Source organism: Schistocerca nitens, chromosome 11 (genome assembly GCF_023898315.1).
Source record: "Schistocerca nitens isolate TAMUIC-IGC-003100 chromosome 11, iqSchNite1.1, whole genome shotgun sequence".
Classification (NCBI taxonomy): domain Eukaryota; kingdom Metazoa; phylum Arthropoda; class Insecta; order Orthoptera; family Acrididae; genus Schistocerca; species Schistocerca nitens.
Window position 1 is genome coordinate 53740927 of NC_064624.1, and position 26813 is coordinate 53767739.

The following is a 26813-nucleotide window of genomic DNA, read 5'->3' on the forward strand; positions in this document are numbered from 1 at the left end:
TTCCCAGATATGCGAAATCGATGGAGACAAGTGTATGAGCGTACAACACGTGCACAAATGATGGAGAGAGTTAAAGAACGGGCGTACTGACGTCCATGATGAGGAGCGCTCCGGACGGCCATCTGTTTCTGACGAAACAATCGCAAAATTGGAGGCAGCGGTGCTCTCCGATCGAAGAGTGACGGTTCGTGAGCTCTCCGAAATTATCGTTGTTGTCAGCAAAATACCTGTTGACAAGATTGTGAAGGAGCACCTAGAGGTATGCTAAGGTTTGCGCAAGATGGGTGCTAAGAATGTTCACCGAAGACCACAGACGTCCACGCGTTGAAGCGGCCCAAGAACTTCTTCAAGTTCACGAAATTCATGGCGAGGAATACCTCGACTCCATCGTCACTGGAGACGAGACTTGGTTGCACGACCGCACATCCGAAACCAAAGAAAGTCCGCACAATGGAAGCACCCAGAGTCGCCGAGATCGCGAAAATTCAAACAAACGCAAAGTGTCGGCAAAGTGATGGCAACAGTGCTTTGGGACAGGGAGGGGGTATTGTTGTGCGAACTCTTGCCCACCAGTACAACAACCAACGCTGCTGGGTACTGCGAGACACTGCAAAAATTGCGCCGTGCAATTCAAAACAAGAGGAGAGGTATGCTGTCCAAGGGGGTGCGTTTGCATCAGGATAACGCTCGACCGCACACCGCTAAAGCCACCAACGAGCTCATCGCAAAATTTGAATGGGGTATTGTGAAACACTCACCCTGCAGCCCACACTTAGCCCCAAGTGACTACCATCTCTTCCCTGACATGAAGAAACATCTGGGTGGAACGCATTTTGGCGACCGAGAAGACCTGGAAGAAGCAGTTCTCAGGTATCTGCATGGCTTGGCGGCAGACTTTTTTGACTCGGGCATTCAAAAGCTCGTACATCGCATGCAAAAATGTATTGACCTCAGTGGGACTATGTAGAAAAATAGGTTAGAGTCTGAACTTTCCAAAAATGTACGCATTCATGAAATAAACATGTCTTACACTGTGGAAAAAAAATTGGGAACCTTATTTTACAGACACCCCTCGTAGTTACCGTATGAGCCAAATGTGAGGGGGGAGGCAGTGTCTTGAAAATTATGGTTGAAAACTGGGTCGCGAATACTGGAAGGTTGGAAAACGCTGGTATAAGGAATTCGTCACGACATTAGTCAACAAACTCGCATTATTTACTGTCTCCCCTGTTGACTTTCCATGCTGTGCATCCATGAAAGTGCTACCGTGCTACTGAATTGACTATGGTAGTCAATATTCTCTCATGATTTATATGTAGTACACTATCAAATTGTTCATAGGATTCAAGGCTCTTCCTCCAACTCTGTTTTAGTGGATACTATATGCTCACCTCCATTATCTGTGTGTTAAAGGCATCCTTTCGTTGATTTACTGAAGGAATCCGTTGGATCACGTTAAATATATCTCTCTCCCGAAATCCATCCTTAACTAAACCCCAGTACAGTGTTTAACGAGACCATAGTAAGCATCCACTTACTTTCGTCTCTGCCATGCAAAAAGATTAGTTTACTCATGGCATGGATTCTAAGTACCTACGAGTAGGAATGGCACTGCAAGTCCAGGCACAATGGCCTGCAATCGGAATATATTACAAGGTGTGGATTTGAGAGAATCAGACCCATGACATCACACATTCCGTAAACGATTGCTTTCTGGTCAATTAGGGGACCCAGAAATGAGAAGGCATTCGTTAACATACACCTCCATTTTTTAACTGACATAACAATGTAAGTTACAGAACACTGATGTCCAAAGGCCACTTCATTTTGAATTGGCGCTATTTAAATTTTCTCTCGTTGATAGAGCTATGGGAAATGCAGTTTTAGCTTAATTAGGAAAACAAGAAATTGTGTCAGACTGCAATTAAATTCTCTTCACTTTATTATACCATGAGCTGGTTTCAGGCTGATGATGTACATGCCACATGTACATAAAACAGATATGTGGTTCACCCATCTTAGGACCATGTACTACAGGCATCAATTGCGCTTTGATAATTTGCACTGTCGAATGAGAGACCCACAGCACCACTCACAAAGTGACAACCATAGCAGCAGGTTGTGTATAAAGCAAACGAACGTGTGTCCAATAGAGATGCGTGTTTTTGTCTGGAAACTTGTAGTGTTGTACATTATGGAGGGAAATCAAACATGGCGTTCTTGAAGAGAGGCAGCAGTTTTTTAGTAGTTGCAGGGACTGATGCGGCCTTGTTATGTCATTTAAAATGGCTTTGCTGTGCTGATACTGCAAACAGCTGAAAGCAAGAGGGAAACTACACGCCTTAATTTTTACCAGGGGCATGCAGCGCTACTATGGAGTTGAATGATGACACCATCCTCTTTTATAAAACGGAGGTAAAATAGGTCCCCATTTGGATCTCAAGGAGGATGTCTTCATCAAACAGAATTGCCATTCTATGGATCGGGGTGTGGAATGTTAGATCCCTTAACTGGGCAGGTAGGTTCGAAAATTTAAAACGGAAAATTACTAGGTTAAAGTTAGGTAAAGAGAGAATTAGTGTAGTTCAGTGGCTTAAGGCACAAGACTTTTTGTCAGGTGAATATGGGGTTATAAATACAAAAGCAAATAGGTGTAATGCAGCAGTAGGTTTAATAATGAATAAGAAAACAGGAATGCAGGTAGGCTACTATGAACATCGTGGTGAACATACTATTGTAGCCAAGATAGACATGAAGGCCACACTCACCACAGCAGCACAAGTTTATACGCCTGTTAGCTCCATAGCTGAAAAAGATATTAAGGAATTGCATGGTGTGATAAAAGTAATTATTCAGATATTTAAGGGAGAGGAAAATTTAACAGCGATGAGGAATAGTAATTCGATAGTCGGAAAAGAAAGAGAAGGAAAAACAGTAGGTGGATATGGACTAGGGGAAAGGAATGGAAGAGGAAGCCAACTGGTAGAATTTTGCACATAGCAAAGAGCGAGAAGCAGCTGTTTGAATATCAAGAGCTCAGAGAGAAGCCAGCCCTAAGCAAAAAAAGAGAAAGCCGAAACGTGGAAGGAGTATACAGAGGATCTATGCAAGGGAGACGTACTCGAGGCCTATATTATTGAAATAGAAGCGGACGTATATGAAGGTGAGATGGGAGACAAGGTATTGCGAGTAGAATATAACAGAGCACTGAAAGTCCTATTTTAAAACAAGCTCCGGGAGTAGACGACATTCCATAAAAAGTAATGAGCCTTCGGTGTGCCAGCCTTCACAAAACTCTTCCATCAGATGCAAGATGTATGAGTTAGGCAGAATACCCACAGGCTTCAAGAAGGATGTAATAATTCCAATCCCAAAGAAAGCAGGTGTGAATACTATCGAATTAACCCGCTTAGTAAATCATGGTTGCCAGTTGCTACGACGAATGATTTACATAAGACGAGAAGAATTGGTACAAATCGAACTTGGTGAAAATAAGTTTCGATTCCGGAGAAATGTAGGAACATGCAAGGCAATGCTGACCTTACGACTTCTTCAGTAGATGGGTTAAGGAAAGACAAACCTACGTCTGTAGCACATGTAGACAGAGAAAGCTTTTGACAATACGACTGGAATACTCTCTTTGAAATTCTCAAGGTATCATAGGTTAAATTCAGGGAGTGGCAGTTGTTGACCCCTTGTACAGAAACGAGGAGCATGAAAGGGAAACAGTGGTAGAGAAGGTAATGGGAAAAATTCCAGCCTATCTCCAGTGTTATCAGTATGTACATTGAACAAGCAGCGAAGGAAACCAAAGGAAAATTTGAAGCTGGAATGAATGTCCAGAGATAAGAAAGAAGAATTTTGACGTTTGGCGATGACACTGTGATTCTGTTGGAGACAGCAAAGCAACTGTAAGAGCAGTTGAACGCATTGGATAGTGCGCTGAAATGAGGGTTTAAGGTGAACATCAACGAAAGTAAAACAACAATAATGGAAGGATAATCAGGTGATGGCGATGGAAATAGTCTAGGAAACAAGGCACAGAAGGAGCTGAGTTTTGCTATTTTGGCAGAAAATTACTAATGATGGCTGAAACAAACAGTACATAAAATGTAGACTGGCAATGGCAAGAAAAGCGTTTCTGAAGAATAGAAATGCAGAAATGCAGATTTGGTGTCAGGAAGTCTTTTCTGAAAGTATTTGAGTGGAAACATGGATGATAAATAGTTTAGAAAAGAAGGGAAGAGAATATTTTGCTGTTTCATTTCTCTAATTAACATCTAAGATTAGTTCAGACTATATAACAGTACATAAAAGATCCAATGTTTTGCAAGAAATAGCTAAAAATGACATATATAATGCGGACACAAAATATACACTAGTACTGTCACCTTTTTTAAAAATCTGTGTATTATATAACTATTATATATTATGTGTTTATAATGGTGAAACTTTGCATCAACAATTGTATAAAGTTGCAATTAATTGCAATTCATTACAATAAAAGGTTTTTAGTTGAAAAAGGCAAAGGTTCCATGTTCGAGTGCCTGTCCAGTACACATTTTTCAGCAAGTTTCAGATCAGCGACTCTTCACTGCTGAGTGAAGACTCATTCTGGATATTTTTACATTTGTACATACACTGTACGTGATTTGGCATCATGAATTTATTTATTTTTTACATTTAATCTCGCATCTTGTTTGTCACAGGCGACCACTATTGAATGATGACCTACTGGACTACCATGAACAACACCCATTCTTACATGACAACATCAGTGCAATATGTAAGGATCAAGAGCCAAAAGCATCAGAAATGTTTGGTCTCGCTGACGCTCTGTACTCGCTCTATGGTTCCTTCACATTCAACAGTTTACAAAATTTTCCTTTCCCCAAAGTTAGTACATCAGGTAAGTTTAATACTACAACTTATGCACATCATGTTTATGCATTGATGACTGTCGACTGTATTTTAGTTCGAGAAATGGGATTCAAGAACCGTTGTGGGTATCCTGATTTACATCTCCTGCTATTTCCAATTTCGTGCTAGATAATTCCTAGTGTTCCTTTCAACGTCTGGTTCTTGATCAGTTGGCAGTTCTCCAACTGTTCTATTCAAAGCTAACTACCTCAGTTCGACGTATTTCGGACTCCAGCATCACACGGGGTGTAAAATCTTATGTATACCAAATTTTAGAGTGTTTAGAGAAGATAAAAATAAACATTATTTTATGTGACTAAGATATCACAGTTGCATCGTATCCTTGCCAGGAATGGTATTCTAACTGCCGCGTAGTGAATGTCGTTTTAGAGACACTGCTGAAAATTTCGCCTGTTTACATTAACGCACATCTGCCATCTGCGTGCTAATGATTGCCTAACACGCTCGAAGCAACCAAGTGTGATAATATCAGAAACGCCGTTAGGACCTGGCATAACTATTCCAATGAATACTATAGTTGGGATAAATGCGAAGAGGTGATAGACCTCTTTCAGATGGAGCTCGATATTGGCAAATGAAGAACGAAAGAAAGACCTGCTTTGTGTTAATGGAAAGAAGGCTATCGAAAATTCGAGTTAGGACTATAGAAGACACGAAGACAGGGAAGCGTGCATAACCTACAGTAAGTGGAAGCTGGGAGGAAAACAACAAAGAGAACACACAGGGGATACCAGTCATAATAAGACAGATCTGGAACCACAATATGTTCATAAATAAATTGATTAAAAATAATCGATAATGAAGTCTTATATTGTTAATGTGGCTGCTATTCACAAGAACAATGTAAAAATATAACTTACAAAAAGGTTTACAGCAATGCAATAAATACAGCCAAATGATTTCAAAGCAAATAATTGCAATGTGTATACTCCCAAACATATAGAGAAAAAGCAAACTGGTGAATAATGCAAAAAAGTTTTCGAAGAAAATAATTGACTAGTGTATATTCCCAAATATGTAGAGAACAAGTGAGCAGTAATTACAGGTGCTGATACCTCATTAAGTGAATATGAGATACTGAATGCAATTTTTAGTGAATGTTAAGTTAGAAAAGAACACAGGTTCTCAAAACGAATTATGCAAAATCGAGTTGAGATGCTCTGGAAACAACAAACTTGTTTATTATATTATATAGAATCTGATTGACACCTGCTACGAGGCGTTTCAAATGTCTAAGCTATGGCCGTACTAGAAGCACGAAAGCCATATGAGGTGTAGAAGTTGCGATGCGCAACACACATCACAGACATACCTGTCTTCAGACACTCTATGTATTTGCAGACAAGAAGATCCTTTAGCCAAAGTCATAACATCCTGTGAATACATAATTAATACAAGAAGTAGATAAGTACAACCTATAGTATAATGAAACAAGTAATTTCAAATTTCTTTAGGTGTGTCCATGCAGTATACCGTTCATTAGCACAGAATGGCCCAAATAATACAGCTGTGAAGGTTACGGGTGAAGCACACCAGCTAGTAAACGTAAACCAACAACTACATCACAGTTCACGACTCTACATGAAACTTAACATTGACAGTCCATAACGGCATAACACCAGCAACTCTAGTGTTTATTGCTCACAACATGTATCAAATCAGCGTCAAAATACAGCCAATAATGCCAAACGTGAAGACACATTCATCTTCCAGGGTAAACGTCGCTAAGAGGCGAACCTTAGACGACAACAGAGTAGTGGGCAGTATCCTCAGCTTAATAACGACTGCAGTGGAGCACCTAAAGTCAGTGGGAGGTGAAAATATACAACTACAAGAAACATGGAAAAGCGTCAAACGCCTTATAAAATAATTTATGCTTAAAATTTACAGAAGCCTGGAAAAACTAAAGTAAAGATAGCTTTCGAAAACAGATACACCAAAACTAAGCAAATTTCACAGCACTCGTGAAAACTTTGTTTAAGCGTACTTGATGTATAGTCCCTTCTGATGATGATGCTGATGATGATTATGTTTGGTTTGTGGGGCGAACTGCGCGGTTATCAGTGCCTGTACAAAGTCCCAATCTTTAAACAGTCCAGTCTCGCCACATTCAAGAATGATGATGAAATGATGAGGACAACACAAACACCCAGTCCCTGGGCAGAGAAAATCCCCAACCCGGCCGGGAACTGGACCCAGGATATCGTGAGCCAGAAGCAGAAACCCTAGTCACTAGACCTTGAGCTGGCGACTATTCCTTTCTGGATGCTATGTCATAAGAAAGGACATAATGGATGAGAGGGTATGAGCAGCTGTTCATATTAAGAGGAATATTTCATACAGAACTTTTCCTGTACGCTATCATTTGATGAAGGGGTTCTAGTTGTTGCACTTACAGTTCATCCACACATAAACAGTTTCTCACTAATTCCTAGTTACTGTCCATCCATATCCAGAATCCAGGATAGAACGTGGAGAAATTGTAATGACTGCTTTGCCCAACCACTGTGGTGGGTGATGGCGACAGGAAAGTCGAGGTCAGCATAAAGGCCAGTCACCACCCTAGTGTGTAGGTGGTCAGTGCAGTGGTGAGTGGGCATTCCACAGACACCTTTTCAGGCGTCAAAGAAACAGTATTGACAAACAAAATATTTCTTATCCAGAATACATCAGCAAATGTGTCATTGTTCCAGACAGCTGGTGCTCAAGGGGTGTTGTTGGCACACACTCACTGAGGTTGGCACTGTCCAGGATGTGGACTGCAGCTGCTCTTGCCAGTGAAAGGCAAAGGTCCCAAGCTCGAGTCTTGCTCCAGCACACAGTTTTAATACACCAAGATGTTTCATATCAGCACCCACTCCGCATTAAAATGAAAATTTGATCCTAGAAACATACCCCATGTGATGTCAAACCCATGTCTCTGCAATATATTTTCTTCCTGGAGTGCTAGTTGTGCTGGTTTTGCAGGAGAGCTTCTGTGAAGTTTGTAATGCAGGAGACGAGGTACTGGTGGAAATAAAGCTATGAGGATTGGTCGTGGGTTGTGGTTGGGTAGCTCATTTGACAGAGCACTTGTCCACAAGGGGCAAAGGTCCTGAGTTCGAGTCTCAGCCCAGCACACATTTCTAATCTGCCAGTAAGTTTTATATCAGTGTACATTCCACTGCAGAGTGAAAATTCTGGAATTACGTACGATTTTTAAAGTATCTAAAGGTTGTATTGATTTTAAAGGTAGAAGATCCTGTAAATGACTATGATGCAGTTACCAAACAATATCTGCAAGATGAATTAGCTAATCTTGTTACAAATCCTGAACCCACTAAAGCTGTCACAGATTTTAAGCAAAGAAATAGAATTATGGTGACATCATGGAATGTCATAACAAAGAAACACATAACATGAAAACAAGCCTCCATCATACATTACATAAGACAGATTTACTATAAAGTCATGTTATGTCATTAGATTCTTTAATTAATAGGAATTTCAACATGAGAGTTAGTAATGCACTGAAGAATTTGTAATCAAAAAATTAAAATTTAATATTTAATAAATTTAATCTTATAAATCTGAATAATCTTTCAGACAGTCATAATTGGTGTCTAAAATATAAAAAACTTACTTACATGCATCATCCCAGAAGAACGATAACAAAAAATGAAAGACAAAGAATTGAATGGATTTGTGCAATATCAAAAACTAAAGAGCGCAAATTCGTTAAAAGAATTTTGTAGGTGATTTTTAGAATATTGGAGAAGAAATAATTAATGAATTACACAAACTGATGAGAAAATGGCAAGCTGCTGCAGTACAAATGAATTCTGGAAAATTGAAAGGAATTTGTAAAATAAATAAAGGACATAAATAATTATTAACTGTAATCAATGTTTTTCAGAGTAGGCTTGATCAATTCCAGTTAAAGATAAAACTAGTACAAATATTCCAGGAACACTTGAAAATATTTTATAGTAAAGATCTCCAAGGAATTTACAAACAAAGAATTCTGTAATAAAGATTATAAAGAGCTTATGAAAAAATATAATATTAATCATTATTGAACTTTTACTGAATTGAAAGTCCCTGTTGTAGAAAGATTTAATGAAATCTACAAAGAAAAGATGTGGAAAAAATTCGCTCTTCAAGGTAATTATAATTTGGATTGCACTATTTGAAAAATTGACTGATGAATATAATAATACAAAACATGCAACAATAAAAATAAACCCAACAGAAGTTCATGACAAAAATTATAATCCAACTGTCACTGTTGCTAATGATAAGCCTAAATATAAAGTTCACAGTAAAGTTAGCATCAGAAAATTTAACCATGTTTGAAAAGACTAATTGGTCAACACAATTTTTTGGAACTGAAGATGCTATTCATTGTAATCAAATCAAATATAAATTAATTGCATCAGATGGAGAAAAACTATAAGGAAATTTTTGTGAGACTAAACTACAGAAGGCAATATATCCAGATGTGTATCTAATGCAGAAAGTTAAAGAAGGAAAGGCAATCTAGTAAACGTTGAATGGTTGAGATTTCATAATTCATACAGTAGTAAGGTTAGTAAGGATAATGTTATTTTAATAATTCATTGGTTTTCTATGATAACATTAAAACAAGTAGGGTAGACAAATTTATAAAAAATTGTGTGTGTATGTGTGTGTGTGTGTGTGTGTGTTTGTGCATCATACAATACAAATGAGATAATAAGCACATACATATTTACTATCTGTACACTATCCTGATCATGATGTATCTGCATTCATAGGTCAATTACCTGACCTGAATATGAATTATTTATACCAAGTAGATGAAGAAGAAATATGTGTTGTTTATAAATACTTGGTTAATTAGAAGTAAAATTTGTATTCTGTTCTATTTCCAAATATTAATTTTGTGAAATTAAATGTCTGTTTATCACTAGTAATCGATACATTTTTCAAAAATAATAAATACAGACTTATACTTTTTTGGTACAAAATATTGCTTATGAAGAAACAGCTGAAAAGTAAGCAAATTAATAGCTAGAGTAAAACAATTGGGAATAAGAGGTTATTCTAAACTTAGGAAATGAAACCATATTCTTCTTATTAATATCAGTCCAGAGGCTGCTTGCAGTGTGAAGACTGCTTTTAATATAAAGGAACTAAAAGGTGAAGCTAAAGAACCAGGAATTAACAAATATTCTAAAGAAGGGGAGGAAGAACGTATTGCACTCATTAATCATAATTTAGAAAATTTGTGTTTTGTAGGATTGTGAAAATAATATATAAGAACAACTGGAATCTAGAAATAGAATTGTTGATTACATTAAAAAGAATAAGGTATTTAGTAATACAGAATAGAAATATATATCAGGAGATTTTGCATTAACTGCAGATTTCATGAGATAATTTCAAAACAAATTAGATTGTAATTTACTATCATATCGAAATGTATCAAAAGTTTCATAAGGGAAATTCAAGATAAGCTACATAGGAATATTATATAAACAACAAAAATTTCGGGATAAAATTAAACTGGAGGTTATATCAAATAAAGAAAAATTATCTGTTGATCTTATTCGGGAATTTCAAGTTACAATAAACTGGCTTAATGTAACACAACGCAAATTAACTAAAAGCTTCATAAAAGAGTTTCAACATAAATTAGATTTGTCTTACAAATCGTGGAAACAAATATTATCGGAAAAAATTGTGAGTCCATCAGTTACTAGTAGACTTAAGTAATGCAACGTATCATGGATTATCCAAACACTTTATGTGAGAATTTCAAGATAAACTAAATTGGGAAAATTTTTAGTTGATGAGCAAGTCGATGTGCAAGAATTTCAAGTTAAATTCAATTTGGATTATATATCATAAACACAAAATTATGTGAATATAAGATTAGAATTTCAACATTAAAGTAACTAAAAAAATATTTTAAGCTGTAAAAATTTATCTGAATCAATCATACAAAATAATAAAATCTTATGAAATATTAGCTACTACAGAAGAAAATTGTTCTATATGCTTAATTTATCATGATCATCAGTCTTAAAAACTAAATGTAATCATACTTTTCATAAAGAATGTATTAATAAATGGTTAGATGACCAATTAGGTTTCTTTCAGAATATGCTGTTCCATACTGAACATTCATATGCAACCGCTCAGTCGATGAAAGAGCTGGGAAGTAGCATGGGTTACACCAGTATTCAAGAAAAGTAGTAGAAGTAATATACTAAATTACAGACCCATATCATTAATGTTGATATGCAGCAGGATCTTGCAACATATATATGTGTGTCTTCGACTCTATACAATTACTTTCGTAAATTTTTTTGTTGTACTCTAATGACATAATAATTCAATTAAAATTTTTCAGCAAATAAATTTAAAAGGACAAAAGCTGGTCATAACCTGAGCTTGAATGTTTGAGGAAGACCTTAGTATCTTATTTCTCTGTTTCCTTCTTGTGTTACCCTGTAGTATCACCAACTATTCCATTTAAATTTCTTGTTCATCCTTAATTTTGTATTTATTTTCCAAGTAAGTCATTTGATCTTGTTAGAACTCTTTCATTTTATATTCTCCATTTCTATGAATTTCCAGTAAAATTTCTTGATGAACCCAATTTTAGAAGTTTTCCACAAAAGTCATATTGAATGTCATGAGTAAAGAAAACAGACCAGGCTCATTGAATTTTTTTTGTTTTTTTTAATATATAAATTTTGCTAATGTTGTTGTACCACAACTGAAATTTTCATATCTTTTACAACATTTCACCTTAAGGGGGTGTAGGATGTCAATTTTCCTAATCTGTTAAAAACTGTGATAAAAAATGTGGTAATTAATTATGAAGTTTCCGTTTTTTCTAAACATTGAGTTTAAAATGTAACAGTTCATTAATTTTATTCATGAACTTAATAAATTCTAGAGTTTCATACACCTGCAGGTATGGCTTGTAAGCTGTGTGAAATTCATTGAAGATACTTTTTTACTCATAAAGAAAAGTGTACCTATAGCAACAAATGCAGACAATAGTAAGTGAAAAATGCTGGAATTTTACATGTAAAAAATATTTATTTTTTATGTTTTTGAACTTCCTCTGGTATGAGTGTGAACCCTGAATCCTTTCTCATCATGCTGACAAAGTATTATGAACTTATTTGTAAAAATATAGACAGTGGAAATTAAAATGTTCTGCGGTGCCTCTCCTGCTCCAAGTTTGACATCCTACCCCCCTTAAATGTAGTTTTACAGCAGCTTGAGAATGGGCATATCATAAAAGACCAGTAACTTGATTTGTGTATAATCATGGATTACTCTTTTCATCAGTAATCGTAAACACTTGCTTCTTAAAAGACATCATAGTCGCCATTGACTGTATCAAATATTTATTGTTACTATTACAATTTCGTTCTTATGGCCATTTTCAAGTAACACTGCAAAGTTACATTCTTTCAGAATATAAAACTATCTGACATGAGTAGGTGTTGTCATCAAAATGCAGCCTTTTGACTGTGAGAGTCCCACAAGATTCGATGAGTACAACACTTATTACATTGTAGTATGTTATTAAACATATACTGAACGGTTGATGTTACCATCGTTCTAATAATCTATCACACATACAAGTTCAGGTGCACTGACAACATGTGGACTTAGCTTCTAGTTGATGAGATCTACAACTGAGTTCATTTGATAAAAATAGTTGTTAATACAATTTTTCTTAATTCAGGTACTAAGTAATGGGTTCATAGCTAAAACTAGAAAATTTTACTTTTTCCTATTAAAATTCTGTTCTTGTATAAATAGAAACTACCCAATCTAAACTGTATAAATATCGTGAAACTGAGAAGTTTATTGATAATTTTACTTCACAGAAATATACAGAAGATAGTTATAAGACAATGTGTTGACAATGTATGAATGAATATCATATAAGAGTACATAATAGTAAACAAATGTTTCTATATATATTACAAAAATCTTTTAGAATTAATTTCAAGTACAGAACATTTGAAGACACTGTTGTGAAGGAAACATGATGAACAACAGACTTACACAGATAACACAAAAAAGTGTGTTGTTTGTCAAGAGATTAAAGAAATAGAATGTTTTTACTTAAATCAATCGTGTAAAGACAATCATAAAAGTAGATGCAAGAAACGTACTCAAGAATAATAAGAAATGAAAAACTGGGATAACCTTTTTCTAAATTCCTAATAAAAATGTTTTGTACTAAATAAGAGACTAAAATGGTGCATTTCACGAGTGCCCAATTTTGTGATTATTGTAGAAGAAACAATATAACTAAATACAAAAGATTAAGAAAAGATTAATTAATTACCATAATTTAATTGTCATACATAATTTGTCATATTCGTACAAGGACTCTCAATAATATAAGAGTATCTGAACTTAAAACTAGATCTAAGAGTCTTCGTATTAAAGGTTACAGTAAATTAAAGAAATCAAAATTAATTAATTCAATTACTTTACACGATTTCTCATTTCAGAAAGAATTATTCCAGGAGACTAAAAGAACATGTGTACATACTGCAAATAATTTTTCATATTTAATGATGATGTTTTTGAAAGAAACACAAACACCAAATCAAGAGAAAGTAGTGAGATTTGATCAAATTTATCCATCCAGCAGTAAACTATTTGTGCAAGAAAAAGCGAATAAACTGTCAAAAACGAGTTATTTGAGGTTAAAGAAATAAAATCTAAATTTAATGGAAAACTTAAAGCTTGGACAGTCGATTGTAAAATTGTGTTTAACGTTGCTAATATTAGTAAATTCTATACTGTAGTGAGAGGAAACAGATTATACAATGAAAACACTTCAGTCTATGGTCGACATACTAGAAAGAGACTAATTTTAGGAAGAGAGATAAGTGGAATATAACTACAGCAAATCCAAAAATATTTAATCCAACTTCTACAGCATAATAAAGCATAAATTAATTCAAAAGATTCTGTTTAAGTTTTGTGCAATAAAATCAGAAGTATACTAACATTTGATGCATCTATCGATATTGCAAATACTATATTTAATGTTCAAATGTTGGAAATTCCAAGAGGTAGGAAAGGTAATAAAATAATAAATTTTGCTAATGATAGAAAGACCAAAAGATACGTTACTACATTTAATAACAGTGATGACCTGTGTTGTCCTAGAGAAAAAATAATTGCTTTAACTTACCACACAGATTTTATCTTAGACAGAGAACTAACAATTGATGAAATTAAGGAAGTTACAGAAAGAGATAAATACAAATCATGAAAAGCTTATTCAGTATATTATGTAATCAATTATGTGAACACCACAAAGAATGATTTACTCTACATGGCATTGAAAATTTCAATTCAGCTATATATCATCATCCTCAGTGCTATATAAAAATCACAGCCATCTTAATTTAATTATTAAGTAGTGGTACAGAACACAATACTGTGGAAAATAAGAATTATTGTAAAAATGTAATAGGTACTGTTATAATGAAGAATGGTTAACAATCAACAAGAAGTTTGTCATATAGCTTCAAAATGTGAAGAATATAAAAGTATATGTTCGATATCTATGGAACATATATCTGGCTTTGAAAAATATAGAATCTGTATCCTAAAAGTAGAAGTTAGAAATAATGAATGTCACATACAATACAAAATACAAGAAGGTGGTGTATATGAAAGAAAATTTAATGAAGAATATATAGTCCAAGGATGTCAAAAATGTATTAAAATGGTTGTTATGTTAATGAAGAATTCAAAGATTACTACGTTTTCTGATGCTTCCCATGAAATAAAATAGTAACAGGTAAAGAGTTTAAATAAGGTGAAAAAGAATTCTCAAAGGGAATTCATTGAATGTATTGAAAGGTACATGTGGTTTGATTATGTAGCTCAACAAGAAACAGGAATACATATTCCAAGTCTCATAATAGCTCACTAATTTAATGGAGATACCATTTATAGGTGAAGAAAACAAATTATACATTTATGCTAATAGATATGATTCACAATTTATTTTGAAATATTGTGTAGAAAATACGATAAAACTATGAATGATATACACAGGTACTAAATTATGGTTGTAGGAGATAAATCAGTTTTAACACCTTATTTTCTACATTTATGCAACACAAAGGAAAATGAAAAATTCATGGTACCAATTCCTGGTATCAGATATCATTGTCCTGATACTATGAAACCAAACGATAGGGAAACATTCCTTAAATCGCATAGCCAAAAAGTTAAAGAAATTTATGTGTTCAGTAAGAGGGAAGAAAGTAATGAGTACCGTAATTATGGTCTAGATATACTGACTAAATATGTTCCCAAAGTAAGAATAACTGTATTGGGTAGAAAACAAAAGGAAAATTATAGTAAAGAATTATAGCTTGGTTATACAGTGTTTACAATAATAATATTCAGTGTCCTCGTAATGGTAGTGAAGTAAATAAAGCTGCAGCTAATCTACATGGACTCGATAAAGAAAACAATACAGTTTATCAACACCATAGCTGTTTTCTGCTTGATTGTAAGAAACGTTTTAAAACTGAAACGATTAACAACAAAAATCGCAAATTGAAGGAAAGACGAAATGATGGACAGAGATAGAGGAAAGAGGAAGAGGTGGATAGAGAGAGGAATGGGGACAAGGTGGATAAAGAGAGAGGAGGAGCAGAGGGACAGAGAGGTAGGGTGTGACAGAGGGAAAGTGAATGAGGAAATAGAGTAATAGATGATTGGAATTAATACATACTCATTCACTGCTGGATATTCAGTTAGTATACAGTATTAACATAATTTTCAAATAATAAGAAACATAGAATTTCATACTAGAATGAGATTTTCACTCTGCAGCGTAGTGTGGACTGATATGAAACTTTCTGGCAGACTAAAACTGTATGCTGAACTGAGATTCGAACTCAAGACCCTTGCCATTCACGGGCAAGTGCTCTACCAACTGAGCTACCGAAGCATGACATGCGATTCCTAGCTTGTGTATCTGAGTTCAAGTTTCGTTCTGGCTCACAGTTTAAATCTAGCAGGAAGTTTCATATCAACGCACATTCCGCTAAAGAGTGAAAATCTCATTCTGGAAACATCTCCCAGGCTGTGGCTAAGCCACGTCTCTGCAGTATCCTTTTTTCCAGGAGTGCTAGTCAAAACTGAAATCTAAGAGACATTATTTAAGTTGATCTAACAGTTAATATTAAGATATTCATCTATAGATTAGAAGGAGTTTCCTGTCATAAAGTCTTTCAAAATCTGTTTAAATTATGCTTTAACTGAAACCAAGATTTTAGTGGTTGCTGGCAATTTATTGAAAATGTGTGTCCCTTAATATTTTATCTCTTTTTGGATCAAGGTAAGTGATTTTAAGTCTTTGTGTAGTTTACTGTTATTTCTAGTATTGATACCATGTATCGGTTTATTGGTTGGAAACAGAGTCATATTACTTGCAACAAATTTCATTAAAGGGTAAATATATTGGCAAGCTGTGGTTACAATACAAAGTTCCCCTTAAAAGGTTTCTACATGATGTTCTTGAATTAACACCACATATGAGTCTCATTCACTCTTTTGCTCACTAAAACCTTCTGCGTGGTTTGACAAGTTACCCCAGCATATAATCTCATATGACATAATAGAGTGAAAGGAAGAAAAGTATGCAAGTCTTTTATATTTATACATTCCACATGTGACATCATTCTCACTGGAAATACTGAATTGTCTATGTGCTTCAGCAATTCCGTGGTATTCCCCTCCCAACTGAATTTATTATCACATTGTAATCTCAGGTATTTAACAGGATCAACGTCTTCAATCTGCATGTCTTCATATGTTATACACATGCTGGAAGGAAATCTCTTAAGGTTCTAAGCTGCATATGGTGGGTCTCTTTATAGTTTCATGACAGTGAATTAGCTTCAAACCATTTTTTTGAATGTCAGTGAAAATTTAATTAGCAGCCATTTCTATATCTGTACTTGAGTTGCTATATATTTCAATGTTTGTATCATCTGCAAACAAAACAAACTTTGCATCTGGCAATGTAACAGATGAGAGGTCATTAATGTACAAGAGAAAAGTAATGGACCCAAGATGGAACCTTGAGGAAAACCACAAGTAATTAATTCCCAATCAGATGAAGACTGCCTGCTTATGCCACAGGTATATCATAATACACTTGTTTCCTGCTAGCTGGTTGAGATTCAAGCCATTTTGCAGCAGTGCTTGTGACAACATAATATTCTAAGACAACATAATATTCTAATTCTTCTTTCCCAAACCAGTCCTGAAAACTTACAACTTATCTGATATTAATGAGCATAGACAATTCATCACAGTCTCCAATGGCATTACAGCTGAGTCCATACTGTGCTGGTGGTGATTGTGTATTAAACATTTTGCAGAACTTACCTCAACTCATGGTATGGCGTTTTCTAATCCAGAATAAAACCAAGAGAAACAGTCACTCTACTCCAAGTGTCATCCAACACAAGAAATTCCCGTTTTTTTATTTTTTATTTTACAACTTGATTGTCTACAATGTGGAATTCTTGGCAATACATGGATCTACTTGTGACTTCAACTTTAAGACTAACACTGACATACCTGCTCTCAGTGCTCAGACTAAGGCTCATGTTATGTATATACATATATATGTAAAACTGAATAGTTCTATATCCTATATAAGCCGAAGTTATTGCTGCCTACTGAATAATAAAATGGGTGGGGTCTATCTCCCTTACTACCATCTGTGAACTGTTAGGTGTTAATAAAAAGGAATAGTATTCTAGCAAAAACATAAATTTACATACCATTCTACAATTACAACCTCATATAGCACAAACACGGCTTGTATCTGTTTAACACTTATGTAGGTGACAGTAGCGATACCATCTTATTCAATCAATACAATCTAACAATGCATCTCTAAATTACAATAACATTATTTACTCTGTTCCAGTCACCTGTATATGGTAGTGTAAAGTATCATGCAGACTCCAACATAGATGAATAGGAGTACAGATAGCAGATATGTCAGCACCTCAATAATAGCAGTGTTGAAACTACACACAGTGGTTGTTAAAATTGTAAGCATGTATGTCTTACTACCAATACCTCAGAACTTAATTAGTTAACTGCTGGTTCAGTTAAACATTGGTAAGCAGCAAAGCTGGATAAGACATAGTTGTGAGGAAATAACAGTAGTTTATTTGCAACCATATCATTGGTGCACATTATTTCACTAAACAGCTGTCTTTTATAAGACTTAAATTTAGTTTCCATTGCATTGAGTCCAAAACGGTCATACACATTCATTGGAATACTGTTAGTAAACTCAGCCCCATGGACATGAGAACCTAAACACTTACACACTTTGGCACAGTCAGCACCCTGCATTTGATAATGAACACATTCCTGCAGCTGCAGTAGCTATGATACTGCTCAGATCAGTAAGATATCCCATACATACCGACTTCTGCTGTGATGTGTGCAACGCCTGTGCGTCCTCATCTGTAACAATAATATCAAATCCATAAGTACAAAGACATAATGCATAAAAAATAATCACAATAATAATAATAATAATTATTATTATTATTATTATTATTATTAGAGATGCATTGAAAAAATAGATACGGACTGCCTTCTTATTCCGAGTCGATATCTGCTGCTGCTGCCAGTGCTCCATGCTGAACAGCTAATGACGACACCTATACAATTGATTTCTTATAAAAAAACGTTACAAGGTGGTGGAGGGGGGGGGGCGGAATTGAACTTGGATGCAGTTGACTGGCAGTATGTGATGGCATCAATGAGTAGGGGCATGGGGCCATGGAAGCACATCTCCTACACCTTCAAAATATTCATAATGTCTCCTCTCACAAGGGTCTGTGGCACTGTTGATAGTGTCCCTCCTGTGGATGTGGACAGTAGGCTACTCACACATACTTTACAGTCACTTACCTGTCATAGATACTTTCAAATAACATACAAGCAGAAAGATCAGGATTTCCTGGGTCTACCAGGAAACACTAATAGACAAATCTTAACTTTCTTTCTCATGTCTCGAACTAACCTGGTGCCTCTTGCCTAACAGTCAAACGAAGAAAACCATAAACTGGCCAGACACAGGGACTTCAATTTTCAACCATCCTCTGTACTTAGAAAAGGCTACTGTGCAAGGTGGTGGTTCAAAGCCAGATTTGACTTGAAATGTTTGGTTTTTGTATGATTTTTTTTAAAAAACAGCTCAAGGCGAATGTCAGGACTTTTCGTATTCAGGCGCCAAGCTGACTATCTTTTGGGTATTTTTCAGTGATAGCTTGTGCTCTCTCTTGAACGTCTGCAGAACATTAATTTCCAGTATTATGGTTTTTACATAAAATTCATCTTCCCCATCCTTGCCTGCGCCAACATACCTTGGATATCTGCTGTCCTAAAATTTTTCTATTCCTTACAACGCCTCGAATGGCATGCGCCATATCAATCTTCCACCCCATCACCCCACCCCCCCTCACACAGAATCTACATAAGCTGATTACACTGTCTTCTCTTCTGAAGTACCACGAACTTTCTTACAAACTCTATACACCCTGGAAATTTGAGGTTCAAAAGGATGTTCCCCCGACCGCATTCATCTGAAAACGTTGGTTCCTACTACGCCTGTGCTGCCATATCACAGCGTCCCTACAATTCCACACCTGCCTTATCCTGTTCAAAGGGAACTTCAACAGAGTGATTCTCTCATCCCACAACTGTATTCTGAACTTTACCAATCCTACCACCAATAGTCCCAGCGTATGGACCTTCTCCTCATAACAGGGTTGCAATACTTATCCAAACATCCCAATCAACATAATCGCTCCCTCCTTCCTCCCTCACTCTCTCCCTTCTAGCTCCAACATGTCAATCTTACTTCTCAGCACATCATTTCTTGTGCCCACTCAGTCTTACCACTCCACTCGTCCTTCTTGGCTAACACCACCATCCTACAATATCAGGCTTACAGCGCTTCCTCAGAGCTGACCTCGAAGGGTTTTCCAGATGTTGTAGCCTTATTGTCAACTAGCACCAACGTCATCATCTCTACCTGTGCTTATTTGGATATACTATATCTTTTATTGTATTTTAATAGAAAATTTCATTCATTTTAACTTCAGTGTCAATAGGCTGAAGAGCAAGATTATTTGTTCAGCCTCTCTACCATCATCCCATCACATGGTGGGAGTGAAATAAATAATAAAGCAATAAAGGTAGCATCAATGTTACGTGCTACGTCTTTCGTGGAAACTGTCTGTGCATAACAACGTTTTGGAACATATTCGTCTTACTGCATGTAAATTTTCATTCAACAAACCACTGTGCTACGTGAGATAGATCAAGTATAGCATATCACCATCTTTCTCTTAGTTTTGTATACCGAATGTGAATGGCTGTCTAGAAAAAGGGCTATCGGTACATCACAGAACGTGATAGGTAAAGCTGTCCACAACCTTAAGGTTGGTTTGGACTTTGCAATGCTTCCATAGCCACAGTCCTGCTGCAGGTGGTGGATGTAGGCCATCTTCAAACTTTTCATCTAACTTACCCAGTTAACTATTGTGGTCTTCCAACCATGGGGCAGTTCAACAAGATCAACAATTCGTGGTGAGCATTTGATTGGGGCTGTAGATGTTGCTGAAACACGCCCAATCCAGGGAGACATCGTTCATTAAGGAAATTACGTAGCTGCGTGCTATTGTAACCAAAAACGATCCATGAGAGCCTTGTCTACGACCCAACATCATATACATGTTTGCAATACGGCCAAGTTCCCACTGAAGTACCATTCAAAAGAATGTTGTATATTTAGGAACCACGATGACACCTAAGCCCATGTAATGTTAGGGAGGTTCTTTTCCAACTCTTGCATATAATCAGGATTTTTCTTATATGAGGAAAAACTATTCCTCCTGTCTGAACTGCGATATATCGCACATCAATTAGAAAACTCTCCAGATTTGCGCACGTACCATCGAGTAGCTATGGCTGGATGACTTGTAAATTATACACAAAAACCTTTATAGTGAGTTGGTCTCTCTATTGGAGGAAACAGTACCGAAATCCCTACAGTAGTTACTGAGACTAGCCTTGACAAACAGAAAGAAAATCACAGCAGTGGTCTTTGATCTATATCGTGTATCGATAACACTTTTCAGCAGATGTGGCAGAAAATGTGGCAACAATGCACGGCTGGTGCTTGAAGTTCAGCAGCCCTGTTGCCAATGTATTTCACTGGAGATTATTTATTTGACTGAGAGAGGGCGGCGCACGTTTCCTCTTGCGTTTTATTACGTGGATTACGCAGCCTGTCTTGATGCTGCTCCCAGTCTAACAGACTGCTAGCTGTGGACTGCAGGAGGTGCTCTCGTTGCCTCTGTCATTGTTTGCCCTGCTGTGGACGTTCAGGCAGCCACGCACTCGCCTCTAATACCCCCTTTATAGAGTGGTTGGTCGCCATGGATTCACAACTCAAACATTCCAGTCCTGAAACAAAACAATGCAAAGTGGTAACAATCGAAAATCAAGAATATCACCAAAACCTATATATCTCCTCAACTGTACAAAGTCACATGAGATATGGGGATTTCCCAGACGCACTGTAGATCAAACAGACTTGCGTGTATTTATTCAGTGGATGCACTTGCGTATATTTCATTGAATTCATAATGTATGTCATTCTGAGTACTAAAATTTATGTTGACATTCCAACCTACATCATTCTGCGTACTTACTCCTGGATATTTGTTGGTTGTGACCTATTCTAACCATTGAACACTGATGATTTAGTAAAACAATGCCTAGTCGTATCGTTGAGAGGCGACTTTTTAGTTCAGCTACACTGGGTGTGCAAGGATAACCACTGTCATCTACTTTCTGTCATTGTTTTCCAGATGAAGAGTGGCAGCTGGAGGACAAAAGCAACGCTATACTCAACGTAGACACTGACTGCATGCAGTTGTTGGCGAACGCCCTGGACCACCCAACATGTCCACTGGAAGACATGCCTCCAGAAACCATCAAGCAGCGCGAGCAGTGCCGTGTGCAACTGTGGGAAGACATGCTGCAGAGGTCGCCCCACATACCCGTGACCAGCTACCTTGCCTACACGCAGAGGGTGAACGTCAACCTCTGTCTACTGGCCTGGATGGTGTCCAACTCGTTCAGCATTTGTCAGGACGTCCCATTTAGTATCACACAGTCAGTGCGTGATGCTCGCTGCTATTTCGATACTTCTGAAGACCAATCGTGTCTGGAATCGAGCGTTGCAGATGCCATATGCTCTGTTTCCAGAGCTATTCTATTGATGAAGTGTCAGTATTTTTATTCTTCACAGTCTCTCTCTGGATGTAATACAGGCATAATAATTGACACAAAAGATAAATTATTGTTTTCCGTATATGACTCTCACCGTCAAACAGGTAGAAGGCCAACAGGAAGAACATTGAACTACAAAGCCAGTCTAAACAGCGCCACCTTGAAATACAAGGATTTTAAAGTCGAAAGCTTAAAACCTTTAGAAATCTCATTCATATCACTAAATATTGTTTTCCGCTTTTTGACTGCCGCAGTATACATGTACCTTCCCCTTTTACGTAATTTGCCTGGAAAAATATTTTTATCCTATCAGATTACGGGTATAATCCAGATCTTGTGTTCAGAGGTCTTGTATCGTATGACAGGTGTCCCTGACTTACCTACAATGGTTCTGATCGATAGCGCCCTCACACTTCTAAGCTGTATCTGGCTAAACGCATTCTGTTACCAAATGTACGCATGCGTTCGTCATCTCAGGCTTCCTAACGACCTCTCACCTGCTGAAGCAAGCACGGTCTTCTATAGTCAGTTGCGGTATGCACTAATACCTTGGATTATAGTATGTGCAGTATGTACTGCATTGGAAAAATTGAGCAAATTTTTCCTGCTTCAGAGTAGAATTATATTCATAGTGTGTCTTTCATCTTCCGTAGCTTTCAATTTAGTTTGTCTTGGACTGGTGGGATGCATGTATCTACGTACTCGGAACTCTTTGCAGCAGCTTAAAATACGTAGTAATAATAAATTTGCCTCGAAGAAACAACTAGTTTTTATATCAGTTAAGGCAGTTATTTTAAGTGGTATAGGTATAATTATTAGGACTGGGTTCCACCAGGCACAAGGCATAGCACAGCTTGTGTACTATGTACATATAGCTACAATGGTGCAGGGACCACTGCTCTTCGTTTTTTTCATATGCAACGAATCAGCGCTCCCTCTGCTCAAGATCAGATTACTGGCAAGATGGAATCCGGACATAATCGTTCCAGAACAAGAACTTTGTTCATCAGCAGAGAGAAACCTGGCAAAGAAAATCAATGTACAGCCTCCGATTGCAGAATCCGCATTGTAACCTCCACGATTGAAGGACTGTCTTCATTATAGATGGTGCTAAAGCCAGTGGATCAGTTGTTAAGGCTGAACATAGTTGATGTGACAAAATTAACTGGGAGCGATGTCGTACAACCTGCGTCTCAGTTTTATCATTCATTGTTTATATCTAATCACATACTTACCTGTACATGCCTCCAAATTTTAATGCACTGAGGTTAAGTACCTACTAAATTTGAATCTGCATGAAAATAAGAGGAAAGATCTTGTCCAACTTCCTATGCCCAAATAAATGACGAAACATTGACTCGAATTTCTCCTGTCTCGCTGCACATGGAACAGCTCGAGATTCGATCTTCGGTTGGTTCTAGGCGTTAGATTTGCTGGAACTTTCACATGACTTTCGCCTCTGGAAATTTTTCATTATCGTACCACGTGAAACTCAATGTTGAAAGCGTATTTTTCATTGTGTGTTTACCTATTTATAAGTCTTGTTAATTAAAATTATTGATGTTGTGTGTGTGTGTGTGTGTGTGTGTGTGTGTGTGTGTGTGTGTGTGTGTGTGTTTGTGTGTGTGTGTGTGTGATCTAAGCTTTTGTATCTATACGACTATACGACTTGTAATTTGCGTATTATGCTAAGACAAATTAATATCAATGTAAAATCAGGGGAACAAAGAGAGGTAAAGACATACGAAGGGCAATAGTGTGGCGATGGACTTGTAAAGGTACTTGTTGGACTGATTAGTTGCTCTCTCTGTCGAGAGGGTGGCACAGGAAATTATGTTACAGGATACTTACATATAATCATCTCTGCAAAATATGGGTTGAACTGCAACCGAAATGTTAAAGGACAGAAATTGGAGCAAGGGCGTTTTTGGGACGGGATGGTGATTTGTTGAGCGGGAGATACGTAAATTTATTATAGAAAATGGCAAAAATTAAAGTGTATCCTCTGAACTACTCTTAAACAATGAAGAACGCAATATAAAAGAGCATTTACATAAACAGCATTATGGAAACAAACACATTTACTACAAGTAAACAGTAAGGACAGATGTTTTCCAAGAGTAAAACTATAAGAACGTAATGTGTTATAATTGTTGTTTTTTCGTAATCAATAATTGATCACCCATGTTTAAAAACAAAAACTAATTGGACGACCTATGCAAACGAAATCCATGTTTTCGTGAATTTAACATCTAGCCCAACTGCACCACCTGCCATAAACGTTACTACATACCTTTTGGCTTTCAGAAAACGTATAATTACAACAATCACCACTCATTTACCAGCCGTCCATAATGTCAGCAGTGGATGTTGTGATGTTTAAGAAGAAGGAGTTGGCATACTGGATACATCGGAACCACAGGTTGCAGCCTCACTCACCATCTTCGTATGTCATGAAGTATGTGCCATGGAGGCCAATGAGAGGAGATGGCGACAACTATCATGTCACATGCACCAAAACATTATCAGACTACTGTTTACAATTGCTTCTTATTCTTAATTTCTGAGATGTGACACTTGTTTTAAGTAATAAGGTTAAAGTGGTTTCGTGATTAACTCAATGCCAGGAAGGCGTTTTCAGATATTTTTGTCGCCTTACATGATAATTTGACCCTTGAATACGAAGTTAATGTCTGATTTTCTTATACGTTTACAGTAACCACCAAGAGAAGTTGTGAAAAGGCTTCATTCGAAATTCAGCATTTTCCTTAATACAGACTGACAAAACTGATAATTAGTCCATGTCCTCTTTCCGAAAATTCAGACAACATATTTTGCTATGTTTGGTCGATTTCCATCTTTCTTTCTCATAGAGTTCACCTACAGAGATTTTCGAGTTTGACTGAAAAGAAAGCCATCTCAGTAAAAGTAAACAGCGGCAAAAAAATAAATGTTTATAGAAGAAAATATCGGTTGAACAGGACCACTTACGAGTGAAATGAGATTTCTTTTATACTGTAGATGTAGTGCACCTGTAAATGACGCAAGGTGGCATTTTTGATCAAAACATTTCCACCATATGCTTACAATTGAGTCAGCCGACACAACAGACATCGGTTTCATGCATATGACGTCATGAGAACACCCTGTATTACATATCGACTACTTACTTGCATAAATCTTTCCTCACAGAAGAATATTGACAGCAGAAGGGAACCAAACTACGTCAAGTGTGCGTCCAGAGTGTAGCAAACAAGTCTTTTGTTTTCAGGAGAACGAAGTGATATGCGAACCGCCACGATCATTTAAAGACTCTAAAAAAAATGTTGGAACATTTTTAAAGAGTCCAGCAAATATAACTTCCGACTCATCGATCTCCTGGCGTCAACACACCGTTCACAACAGCTGGAGAAGATTTCAAGTAATATTCGATTTAAATCGACTTATCGAATCAGTTTCTCTAGGTCTGCAAAATCGGCACATAGCAGCACAATCGTATTATTATCTGCTCCACTACAGATTTGTGCGTAATTAATGGAGTATTTGAAGAAAGGTTAGACGTTCGGGCAAAAATAATTATTGTAGTGCCGTATGTTGACCGTATAGTTAAAGCAGATACTTACCATCACTGGCTTTTATCTGATGTTACACCGGTGCCTCTCCGTTTTCCTGAGTATGTGATTTTTTGGTGTGTTTTGCATTGAAAACTGGTGTGTCTTTCGGGATTTGATTTTGAATTTGTGAAAGACGTTTGTAGTTTTAAAGAAGGCAAGGAAAGTATTAGAATGTGTTGGTAATCTGTACCCATTATGGAAACGATTTGACTGTACATCCTCTAACAAGCATGAAAAAGGAGTTTCCATTTTTGGCTCTAGCAATCATGCGGAAGGATTTTCTGTTCTTATGAGCATATGGGCTGCTGCTGGGCGGCGATTTACGTTTGCTGTTTTCTGCGTGTGGTAAAATTTGAAGGATGTAAAACGTAACTAGTTTAGTCCACCCAAGCATTGAAAAAGCTGGAAATTATTGATTTCAAAAGTAAATTATGGCAGAGAAAAGCCGACAATGTAGTGGTAAGGAATAGACCTGTAATAACTGTACAGGAATATTTCAAGTTATACATTTATTTCCGATCGCACAATACAAAAGGCTTCTTCTTTCTCTGCCAATGATCTTGCTGCAGTGGTAACACCAGTTCCCGTCAGATCACCGAAGTTAAGTGCTGTCGGGCTGGGATGGGTGACCATCCGGTCAGCCAAGTGCTTTTGGCAAGCAGGGTGCATTTAGCCATTATGAGGCAAACTGAGGAGCTACGTGATTGAGAAGTAGCGGCTCTCGTCTCGGAAACTGTCTTACGGCCGGGAGAACGGTGTACTGACCACATGCCCCTCCATATCCGCATCCAGTGACGCCTATGGGCTGAGGATGACACGGCGGTCAGTCGGTAACGATGTATCTTCATGGCTACTTTGGGAGTAATTTTAGTTCTTCTT

At 36.8% G+C, this 26813-nt stretch overlaps 1 protein-coding gene across 1 annotated transcript in view; it reads left to right on the plus strand.

Moving 5' to 3' along the window:
- The window catches only part of LOC126212615 (uncharacterized), a 176463-nt gene that overhangs the window by 142658 nt on the left and 6992 nt on the right, over window positions 1-26813 (plus strand). The window contains exons 6-7 of the mRNA XM_049940045.1: window positions 4710-4909; window positions 21897-22316. Coding sequence (XP_049796002.1) covers window positions 4710-4909; window positions 21897-22316 — 620 coding nt within the window. The remainder of the gene's footprint in view (window positions 1-4709; window positions 4910-21896; window positions 22317-26813) is intronic.